This window comes from Mesocricetus auratus, unplaced genomic scaffold (genome assembly GCF_017639785.1).
Source record: "Mesocricetus auratus isolate SY011 unplaced genomic scaffold, BCM_Maur_2.0 Super-Scaffold_100018, whole genome shotgun sequence".
Lineage (NCBI taxonomy): Eukaryota > Metazoa > Chordata > Mammalia > Rodentia > Cricetidae > Mesocricetus > Mesocricetus auratus.
Genome location: NW_024429199.1, coordinates 26,569,157 through 26,581,396, shown reverse-complemented (window position 1 = coordinate 26,581,396; position 12,240 = coordinate 26,569,157). Strand labels below are relative to the sequence as shown.

The following is a 12,240-nucleotide window of genomic DNA, read 5'->3' as shown; positions in this document are numbered from 1 at the left end:
AACTTATGCTCAAACCAACACCCTAAAGAATAGTAAGCCAGGATAAATGTGAACTCCCATGACACAGAGTCCAGACATGGCTTTCCTCTTCTAATATTCTTCTAAGCAATCCCTTCCTTCTCTCATCTACTGTCTCTTCATAACTCACATTAACTCAACTGGTCAGCTCCTTTTACACCAAAAAAAAAAAAATCCATCTGTAATGTCAAGAAACTAGAAATCCCTATGGTGGCAAAAAAAAGTTGATTTTTGAATGGCATATAAAATCCAGCACTAAGACTCATGATGAAGTCATGGGCCCACTATTAATTGTCTTATCAATTAAAAATAAAAATTGTAGCCTATCAAAACAATTTGCAAAGAGGAAAAATTCATCCACTCAAAAATATTGATCAGTATCTAGTGCTTACTGATTTGCACAAATGGAAAGCTACTTAGCTTTTTCTTTTGTTTTGCTTCTGGAACTAATAACTGTAACAAAAGGTAAGTTTAAAACTGAAAAGTTCTAATTGCCTGGTAATATAAAATAAATCATATCAAAATGATTCTTAAAAAAGTCACAAATATCCAGAAGCTACACTATGTTTACAGATATTCAAGATGAAACAATCAAAATTCTAGACTTAGCTTTTCTAGCAAAATGAATTAATTATACTATTTCAATTAAAACTTTAATCGGATCAATATTTTCAAGAGGCAGGCTCCAATTCATCACAGTGAGCATCAAGCCCAGGAAGCACACAAGCAGCCTAGAGTACTTGACAAATTAAAGAGAACCATTAGGTGGATGGAAGGCTGGCTCCGGGAGTATGCATGGCTGCGATCCACAGTCATGCAGGATGATATAAGAAGAACACCACATCTCAACAAGAGGAGGTAAAAGAAAAAGCTTCCATGGAGCTCATTGTTTACTAGTATAAAGAATCATGATTTTTTTTGAGATTCAACTTTAAATAAACATTTTAGTAAAAAGAAATAGAATTGGGAAACTTCTTATAAAATATTAGTATCTCAATCAACAATGTCATAAGAACATTTGGACTGCTAACTACTATGGGAAAGTGGGAGACAGGAGGAGACAGACAGAGATGGGGCGGAGACAGGAGGAGACAGAGAGAGATGGGGCGGAGACAGGAGGAGACAGACAGAGATGGGGAGGAGACAGGAGGAGACAGACAGAGATGGGGGAGGAGACAGACAGAGATGGGGAGGAGACAGACAGAGATGGGGGAGGAGACAGACAGAGATGGGGGAGGAGACAGACAGAGATGGGGAGGAGACAGGAGGAGACAGACAGAGAGGGGGGCGGAGACAGACAGAGAGTGGGGAGGAGACAGGAGGAGACAGACAGAGATGGGGAGGAGACAGGAGGAGACAGACAGAGATGGGGAGGAGACAGGAGGAGACAGACAGAGATGGGGAGGAGACAGGAGGAGACAGACAGAGATGGGGGAGGAGACAGGAGGAGACAGACAGAGATGGGGGAAGAGACAGACAGAGATGGGGAGGAGACAGGAGGAGACAGACAGAGATGGGGGAGGAGACAGGAGGAGACAGACAGAGATGGGGGAGGAGACAGACAGAGAGGGGGAGGAGACAGACAGAGAGGGGGAGGAGACAGACAGATGGGGAGGAGACAGGAGGAGACAGACAGAGAGGGGGAGGAGACAGACAGAGAGGGGGAGGAGACAGACAGAGAGGGGGAGGAGACAGACAGATGGGGAGGAAACAGAGAGGGGGCGGAGACAGGAGGAGACAGACAGATGGGGAGGAGACAGACAGAGAGGGGGCGGAGACAGGAGGAGACAGACAGATGGGGCGGAGACAGGAGGAGACAGACAGATGGGGGAGGAGACAGATAGAGATGGGGAGGAGACAGACAGAGATGGGGGAGGAGACAGACAGAGATGGGGAGGAGACAGACAGAGATGGGGAGGAGACAGGAGGAGACAGATAGAGATGGGGAGGAGACAGACAGAGAGGGGGGCGGAGACAGGAGGAGACAGACAGATGGGGAGGAGACAGACAGAGAGGGGGCGGAGACAGGAGGAGACAGACAGAGAGGGGGGCAGAGACAGGAGGAGACAGACAGAGAGGGGGCGGAGACAGGAGGAGACAGACAGATGGGGAGGAGACAGAGAGGGGGCGGAGACAGGAGGAGACAGACAGAGATGGGGGAGGAGACAGACAGATGGGGAGGAGACAGGAGGAGACAGACAGATGGGGAGGAGACAGGAGGAGACAGACAGATGGGGAGGAGACAGACAGAGAGGGGGCGGAGACAGGAGGAGACAGACAGATGGGGAGGAGACAGACAGAGAGGGGGGCGGAGACAGGAGGAGACAGACAGAGAGGGGGGCGGAGACAGGAGGAGACAGAGATGGGGAGGAGACAGACAGAGAGGGGGCGGAGACAGGAGGAGACAGACAGATGGGGGAGGAGACAGAGATGGAGAAACACACAAAAAGCAGACCAATAATGCTGTTTCTTTTCTCGTGGCAGGGCATGGACGTGTGATGAAAAGAAAAACAAATCAGTCCCAAAGGGGCTAAAAGCAGCAGCAGGTTTTCAGAGTAAAGTAGCCTCGGTTCCTTCCTCAGACCGCTGCGTGCCTGGGTCCCTTTCCACTAAGTGTGCAGGGTTTCTGGTTTACACATATGTGCACGTGCAGGAACACACATGCCTACATAATAGGAAGACAAGAAACTGCTGAATATAAGATGAAAACAGATAAATAATTAGTGTTTACAGTTTCTGTATAGTTCATTCCACTCAATTGAATCCATATTCTAGACTGGGGTTTCAGGACAGACCTCAAGGGTGAATTATTTACCCCTGAGTTCTCAGAGCATATTAAACTACGACCAGCCGATGTGTAGAACCCAGTTGATCTGAGTAAACAGTCTCACTCTTGTGCAAATAGCGAGCAGGAGGAAAGACCAAGGATTTCTGCTCAACTACCTCTGTACCTATTAAAAACCATATGCACAGATGCGGTCCCTAATGCGGCGGCAGCCTCCTGAAGAGCCCCTCCACCCTCACTGCAGAGGCAATCACTCTCAATTCTTCTCATCCTTGCTTCTGACTTCATCTTTCTACATAATATACTCAGAATTTACCGAATCCTTTTGCATTTTCAGATATTGTCTTTTACTTCCCAGTACAGAATAAGACAAAGCAAAACACCCTTAAGAGAAAACACACACAGAATTTCAGTGCCTCACTGAAATACACAACAGAACTCTTAAAAAGATAATGCAAATTAGCTGTCAAAATCCATAAATTTTCCATTGGAACTAATCAACACAATTCAGGTTCAAAGCATTGCCCCGCACTGCACTAAACCACGGCTTAATCCCTCGCTCCCTTCCCGTCTATTCATGTGCTTGCATTAGGCTATGGATTAGACATACACTTGGGATGATTCTTAAAGAAAAGTGTTTTATTAAAGAATTCTGAAAATGTTCTGTACTTAAAAATCAGTGCACTTAAACTCAAAAGTCTCACAAGTTCTTCTTAACTAATGTATGTTCTCTCATTTTATAGGAAATTATTTCAATTTTTTTAACTTGGCATATAATTACCAAGCTATAGTTCACCTCATCAAAAGAACTTTCCAATATGGTGATAACTGACACAGGATTTGTACATGGCAAAAGGGAAATAGCAACTTAGAGTATATCACATATTACTTTGTAGTTGTAGGACAAACTGAAAATATCTGCATGAAACTCCTACTTATTAATGGGGATACCAGTATAACTACCCCAAGTGGTTTGGGCTTGCTCTACCTCTCTCGAAGGCAGCCCTAACAAAACAGCCTATTTCTCCTTAAAAACATGATCCCACTAAGACAGAGTGATGTGCTCTTAATGACTACTTCAAACATAACCAAAGTGAAAACACATCTGTGAACTTTTATAATCATAATGACCAAAGTTGTCATAATTTTCCATCTAATGTAAATTCACTTGCATTTGTGAAAATTTGTTTAGCATATCCCAATCGATAGAGACAAACAATAAAATGCATAAATCCTATCCTGGAACCAAGCAATGTGCTCTGCTAACACAAAATACATTTAATACTAAAGTGTCCTTGCAAGAATTAAACAAATATGGGAACAGATGTCCTTCTTAAAAAGAAAGCCAAAGCAACTACATTGAGATACACTACTTGTATCAGAGAAGTGGATCAAACTGTGCTGCAACCTAGAAAAGCGTGCTGAGCCGACAGAGATCTTTGTTTAGCGTGTCTCGAAGGTGTAGTATTTAGACACATCTTTGATCACTTTACTAACTCAGTCACAGGCCTTGCAAAGGTTGACAATTAACATCACACCATTAGCCACATGATGACAACCGTAGAAGAAGTAGAAACCGTCTTAAGAGACAGCCATCAGGAGCTACGCGACGGCAACTCAGCCACACTTCTCATCTGTTTGCTTTCACTGACCTTTTTTGTGGGGAAGGGGCTGGGTAAAGCTGGGATGAAAGGTTTGTGAGACAGAGTACATATTCAGTATACTGTCTGTTTACTCTGGCTGACCTTTTTTAGGGGAAGGGGAAAAAGAGGAGTATCTATCTGCCTGTGGAAATCTCTGCTAATAAACACAAGGATCAAAAAGCCCATCAACCACATAAGAGCTGACACTGGCGGTAGACAGGCAGATCCCATGAGCGAGTGTGACAAGGATAAAAGGGATTTGGTTGGTAATGCATTTTGTCCAGATCCTAAGTTAGTACAATCCGATTAAAGATCGTTCTCCTGCTATGTAGTAAAATAATGGATCCTTATCTTATTCCAAATTAAATACCACGTCACACTATTAAAAGGCATTAGTAAGAAACATTTTAGTATCATATTTAGCATGAGTAAATATTTTACTTCTCACTGAGTGTTATTATTGTAAAAAATAACCAATCCACCCCAAAATTCCAATATTGATATAACAAATGTCATATATCCTTCTCTTGTTCACCAACTACTAAAAATTTACCATATTTGCTTAGCTTCCTCTCTCTACATATGCAGAGTGTGTGTGTGTATATGTGTAATATTTTTCTAACTCATTTAAAAATAAATTTCAGGCATTGTGCCTTGAGTGTCACTGATTTTGTTAGTTTTTATAAATTTAAACATAAATATTAGAACATATATTTATAGTGAAATAGTACTACATGGATGTCTGGTATATGCAAGATATGATGTATACAGCTTCTATTTAAAGATCCTTAAATGTCATATGTAATACATATTAGTAACTAAGTATGAGTATATAACTAAGTATATAGAATATATTCAGTTTATATATATATGTATGAAATATATCTGGTGGTAGAAAAGTCTAGGTTTGCAAACTATTGTAGAATGTACACACTTGTTTATGCTCTAGAACATTTGTTTAACAATGTAAAGATGTGTTGCTTTTATTTATGTTGCATTTGTTCAACTCTGTGAAGCTGCACTACTGTCTAAAACACCTCATGGTCTAATAAAGAGCTGAACAGTCAATAGCGAGACAGGATAAAGAGAGAATAAATAGGAGGAGAAATCTGGAGAGAGAAAAGGAGGAGGGAACAAGAGAGAACAAGGAGAGGAGGATGCCAGAGGCCAGCCGCACAGTCACACAGCCAGACATGGAGTAAGAGTGAAAGTAAGATATGCAGAAGTAAGACAAGGAAAAAGCCCAGAGAAAAAAGGTAGATGGGCTAATTTAAGTTAAGAAAAGCTGGCTATTTAATCCAAGCACCACGGAGGCAGAAGCAGGCGGATCTCTGTGAGTTCGAGGCCAGCCTGGTCTACAGAGCTAGTTCCAGGACAGTCTCCGAAAACAATACAGAGAAACCCTGTCTCGAAAAACCAAAAAAAAAAAAAAAAAAAAAAAAAAAAAGAAAGAAAGAAAGAAAGAAAAAGAAAAGAAAAGCTGGCTAGAAATAAGACAAGCCAAGGCTCAGCATTTACAAGAAAGAATAAGACTCTATGTGCATTTTTTTGGGATCTGGGTGGCAGGCACCCCCCAAAGCTAATAAAGAATAAAAAGAGTAAAAAAACAATCTACAACAGTAAATTCTCTTTTTCTATTGTATCATGTTGTTTCTATTAAGATTCTTTAATGAAAATGTACACAATATATAGTAATTTAGAGAGCTGATTGAAATAGTATGAAACACAGAAGAGGCCACCTAGCCATGGATCTGATAAATGCTGCACATATGCACTGCTGCATGGGGACCCCTGCTGTGGTTGCCACTGCACTCTCCTGCTAGGCACAATTCTACCTCACCTTCACAGTGCAATAAACACTCCACTCACTTGGCTCCTCAGTGGCTCTGAACAATATAATTATCTTATTAATGTAATGCTAGGTAAAGCATGAATGATTAACACCTCAAGTCTCCCTGGGGTTCTTACATTTTAAAATAGGAAACATTACTATTAGCATCTAATTTAGACCATCTGCTATTTTTTAGACACTAATGTACCAAGAACATTTTGGTAATACTTCATCAAATGCTCTAAACATGCCTATACAAAGAGGCACTATTTCCTTTAATCCATGATTAGCAAAAGGAGAAGGCGGCCTTTCACCTCAAGTCAACTGACTCAAAGGTCCACATATCCACTGCATTATAGATGTCTACCCTGAGGGTGTTCACAAATTTCTTCAAAGACAAAGGGATGTGGAGTGACAGGACTGGTTCTCTGTATCTTCCCACCCTCCAGTTTTACTTCTCTCCCAACTAAGGAGAAGAGAGCAACAGACTTGATTTTCTTGCTCTCAAATAAAAATGACTCCTTCACCCTTGAAGATTAGAGTCGAAATGTGTGTTAAGTCCAAAGAGACAGATGGTCTCCTCTCATCGCCAATTCTGCCATTAAGGCTGACAGTGTGACAATATTTGTGTATGTTAGTTGACTGGGTCATCACATCTTAGGTTGTGTGTTCTATCATCTCTATTTTATAGGTGAAGAATCTAAGTCATAAAGTGTTCAGGTAACTTGCTCAAGTTTACAAGGCTAGTAGATGGCCTGCTTCCACTATGAGGACACCGAAGGATACGGTCAAGCCCTAATGATTCTACGAGAATGTCTTCAATATTTTCTATCTGTATTTGTGACTACATATCTCTTACTATGCCAACAGGTAGTCTACAATATGAGATTACACATTAGCTTTACAACTTTTATGACTTGTGGAAACATGATCTATTATACTTATATTTGTTTTGTTTTGTTTTTTTGGTTTTATGATACAGGGTTTCTCTGTATTGTTTTGGAGGCTGTCGGTCCAGCCCAGCCTCGAACTCACAGAGATCTGCCTGCCTCTGCCTCCCTAGTGCTGGAATTAAAGGCGTGTGCCACCACCGCTGGTTATACTTATATTTGTAAGATGTAAAGCTTCTTTAGATATGATGTACACATACTTAAATATAACACAAACTTACAATTCATATACTAAAATAACCATACATCATTAGTTTCAGTATTGACACCTATCATGCTAAATGCTCTAAAAGGATGGTAACAGGTCATCAAAAGATCAATATGCAGTTGATGAGGGTGATCAGTCTCAGACACAGAAAACTTTCTAGATCCTCATCTGGAAATCCCTTGAGTCACACAAGTGACAAGATGTGACGGTGAAGATTCTGAGTCTCCTCTGCATCCTGCTCAGCCTAGCTGAGACACCAGACACATGTGGCCACCCTTCCTATGCAGTTATTGTAATGTGCTGCCCTGGGGCCTCTTCCTACTTTTGGGGGAGTGTGCCCTTCTTCCCACCAATGCTAATTCTCTACTGAAAACAGTGTCCTGCTCGGCTTTCCACACACTCATCTCGGCTTAGCGCATTCATCCTTGCAGACTCGATAATCAGTAAATTAATGGACTTTAAGACTCACATACATGCCAGGCAGTGGTGGCGCACGCCTTTAATTCCAGCACTCAGGAGGCAGAGGCAGGCAGATCTCTGTGAGTTCGAGGCCGGGCTGGACCGACAGCCTCCAAAACAATACAGAGAAACCCTGTCTCATAAAACCAAAAAAAAAAAAAAAAAAAAAAAAAAGACTCACATGCACAACTCTGACCGTCTGGAAATGACTGGGGTGGATGGCAAGCAGGCAACAAGTTTTCTTCCTGCCCATCAGTGCTGTGTTCTAAAACCACCAGTGTCTCCACAAACTAAACCTCTGCAATCATGCCTTACCACTTCATATACATTATTTGAAGACAAAATGTGGCTTGACGTGGTGGCTCATGTCTTCGATGCCAGCATCAGGGGGACAGGGTAAGAGGATCAGGAGAGCAAAATCATCCCAAGCTGCACATGGGGTTCACAGGTAGAGTGGGTGCATGAGGCAAGAAAAACAATGTCCCCAGCCTGCTACAGTGTGATTCTATTCCCCAGTTTTTCTGCATCCTTTATCTTAAATACATGTAGTTTGTTTTGTTTTATGTTCACTGGTGTTTTTCCTGCATGTGTATCTGTGTGAGGTATCAGAAAACCTGGAACTAGAGTCACAGACAGCTGTGAGCTGCCATGTGGGTGCTGGGAATTGAACCTGGGTCCTCTAGAAGAGCAGCTAGTGCTCTAAACCACTGAGCCATCTCTCCAGCCAGCTTGTCTTCATTCTTACATGGGTTCCATCGAGAAAAGCAGGTTAGAGGTGTGTGCTTTCTCTCAAGACACCACTTGGATGTGTTGTATCAGGACACATTACATGAAGACAGTCATGGGAACCCTGCCAGATCAAGCTGTGACCAAGAAGGAACGGAGAGGAACCTTGGGTGGTTAACACAACAAGGCTAGTGTAAGTTCAATGCTTAGTGTCCTCACATAAACCAGACAGACTTTACAGCACACAGGACAAGAGGATGTGGCCTCCAGAGTGACTAGTTAGGAGGAAATGGCAGAAAAGATACACAGTGTAGTAAAACAATCCATTCACTGACCCAGAAAATTGCAGATACGAATGCTACTTAGTATTGCACACAAAATGTATTTAAAAAAATCTCAGTACCTTACAGTAAAATCATAGGAACAAGAGGCCAGCACTGAAGCATGAAATGGTGAAAACTGCAGGAGAAAAAAGTCAAATGTAGTCACAGGCTACTACTCCAACAGTCAGTCCATAAACACAATTGAGATTTACCTAGGAATGTCACTTAAAATTGTGCCTTCCTGGGCCTTACATACTTATTTTGATCATTCAAGTATCCATTTATAGCAAAAGTTTTATTTTTACATTCTCCAAAGAAAATACTTCAAGCTCCATAGAGATAATTTATAACACGAAAACACACACACACACAAAAAACCAAAACAAAGCCAGGCAGTAGTGGTGCACACCTTTAATCCCAGCACTTGGAAGGCAGAGGCAGGCGGGTCTCTGTGAGTTCGAGGCCAGCCTGGACTACAAAGCAAGTTCCAGAACAGCCAAGGATGCTACACAGAGAAACCCTGTCTTGAAAAACATAGATAGATAGATAGATAGATAGATAGATAGATAGATAGATAGATAGATAGATGTTCTTACTAGCTACCTAAACATGACTCTACAAATATAAGGAATTGAAATGTGTGATAGTATATAGATAGACAACAACTACAAAATTTGTTCATTATATGAATACATTTGATGTTCATACACTCTCGGTAAAATAATCACTTAAAAGTTAAATATAAATTTTAAATAATTGAATGTTATTTATACATCATAGCTCATGAAAAATAACACCAAAGATTAAAAATGCAAATTTTAAGTCCTATGTCCCAGTTTAAATGGGAAATGTTCTCTTACAATGGAGGTGAGCCTATTGGCGGCAGCATCAAAAAGCTAGCTCATCTTCTGTTCAAAGACTGGGAAGCTTCTACACCCCATACATTTGTGAATTTTTATATACATCATCATGCTAGAGAAAAAAATTAGCATCTCTCCATATTATCAAACACACACTCTCAATGAATAGGCAATTTAAAAGCATAGAAACACTAAATATAAACCACTACAGTTAGAAATAATGTTAAAAGATATAATCAATTGACTATAACAAGATGAGAAAAAGGTTTTTATTTAATATCAAGTAGTGTATTTTTATATCACCCCAGTTTACTCAAATGTATGACCTAATTTTAGCTTCTAATTAGCTCACACACACACAGACACACACACACACACTAAGAGTTATTTGCAAAAGCAAAATACTATCTAATACTATCATTAGTTGGATAATAAAAACACACATAAGAAAGAATCAATAATACCAGCACTTGAGAGGCTGAGGCAGGAGGACTCTAATTTTGAGGTCACTTGGCCTACACAGTTAGACCCTGTCTCAGAAAACCAAGAGCCTTGGATGTAGCTCAGCATTAGAGCATTGCCTAGCCTGTGCCATGGATGTAGCAGTAAGTTACCACTGTGCCACGCCCAGGCTTGATCCCCAACACTGTAAAACTTCAATCCCTAAATACTTTTATACAGGCTTCATTGATTATACTGATGCTTATGTTTTTATTCTATGTGTATAAAAATAAAGATGAAGACTTACTTTCACTCTCCTAATAGCATACGTGTGACCAAGAAGTTCAAATACAGGTTGTCGTACATTCCTTAAGTCCCAGCCTCTCAAACTACAATCAACTGCTCCTGTCACCACCAAATTCTGAAAACAATTCAGAAAAAAATAAAAACAAAACTATGATGTCTTTGCAATTAAACAGTACTAAGTTTTTCCCACTAGAAACAATAACACACTTTTGTAGTTAAATATATACCCAGGATCTATTTTTTAAAATTGCATGACAAGCATAGAAAGGAACCAAAATAGTCATCTCATAACAAAAACAAAAATATCTAACTCGAGAGGAAAGAAACTAAGTATGTTTAATGTACAAAACAAACACCACACATAAGAGAAAGAGGCAAAGTCTCAAAAGGTAGATTAACTTACCTTTTCAAGTAGTAATAGATACAAGGGATTAAAAATTGTGACAAATCAGCCTGTCCTTCTCTTTAAGAGGTTTAGAACATGCTCTGAGCACGTTCTAGAGGAGTAGACACATGAAAAAAAAATCAAGGCATTAAAAGGCAAGAAACTGAGCTGACAATGTAGCTCAGTGACAGAATGTTTCTCTACCAAGCAGGAACTCATCCCTGAGTCCAGTCCTCAGTAAACACTCTCTCTCTCTCTCTCTCTCTCTCTCTCTCTCTCTCTCTCTCTCTCTCTCTCTCTCTCTCTCTCTCTCTCACACACACACACACACACACACACACACAGACACACACACACACTAAGAGTTATTTGCAAAAGCAAAATGTTTAAGTCGTGTTTGTTTTTCTAAGCCTAAATACTTCTATTGAATATATATATTTTCTTTCTTTTTATTTAAAAAATTCTGCCAGTGTGGCATTCTTTTAACTTTTACAAATTAATTTAAAGCTAGGGCAGAGAGAACAAGGTAGACAAAAAGCCTCTTGAGGAATATAGATAGGTATATTAACACAATCCATTCCTATATTCCTACTTTTAATTATTATGCTCAGATATTTTAACTGAAGCTTCACAAAAAGTTTCACATGGGCACCGCCATCTTATAGAAGCATGAAAATTGCTTGGCTTAAGAAGGAAGATAAAACAAAATCCTAAAAACTGTGGGACTGTTAAATTGAAAATTGAGTAATAAACACTTCAGCAGCCTGAGTAGACACATGAAAAAAAAAATCAAGGCAGACTATGGAGTAGAACGGTTTAGAGCAATCACACACACACACACACACACACACACACACACACACACACACACACACACACACACACACAAATTACATAAACTGCAAAGCAATTTCCCAAAACAAACTAGAAAGACTGCAATGTTGAACTTTTAAGAATATCTATTCCTTATTTTGCCTGTTTTAGGAGCACTTAAGTCTAATTAATGCTAATGCAGGCCAGTCACTTATTCACCACAAGTGACAGGGACTGAATTTAACTTAATCATCCAAAAACACCACCCAAGTCCACATCACCGAGACAGATAAAGGGGTATGGTAGCATTCAGAAGAGCGCTCTGTGTGAAGCCATGCTGTACCTCATTGTATTTACACCAGTCACAGCTCAGGATCTCTGTTTGATGTGCTGGAATCACAATCCGGACTCCTGCGGTCTTCACATCCCAAATTCTCAGAGTCTGATCACCTGATAAGAAGCAGAGACTTGGTCAACCTCCACAGCTCACTT

The 12,240-nt window shown here is 40.5% G+C and overlaps 1 protein-coding gene across 2 annotated transcripts in view; it reads right to left on the bottom strand.

Annotated features, from left to right (window-relative positions):
* Positions 1-12,240, bottom strand: part of Pex7 (peroxisomal biogenesis factor 7) — a 55,858-nt gene that overhangs the window by 18,667 nt on the left and 24,951 nt on the right. For both annotated transcript variants that reach the window (XM_040728136.1, XM_040728135.1), the window contains 3 exons: positions 12,092-12,198; positions 10,552-10,665; positions 9,024-9,079 (listed from right to left, as the gene is read on the bottom strand). In XM_040728136.1, the coding sequence (XP_040584070.1) occupies positions 9,024-9,079; positions 10,552-10,665; positions 12,092-12,198 (277 nt within the window). The remainder of the gene's footprint in view (positions 1-9,023; positions 9,080-10,551; positions 10,666-12,091; positions 12,199-12,240) is intronic.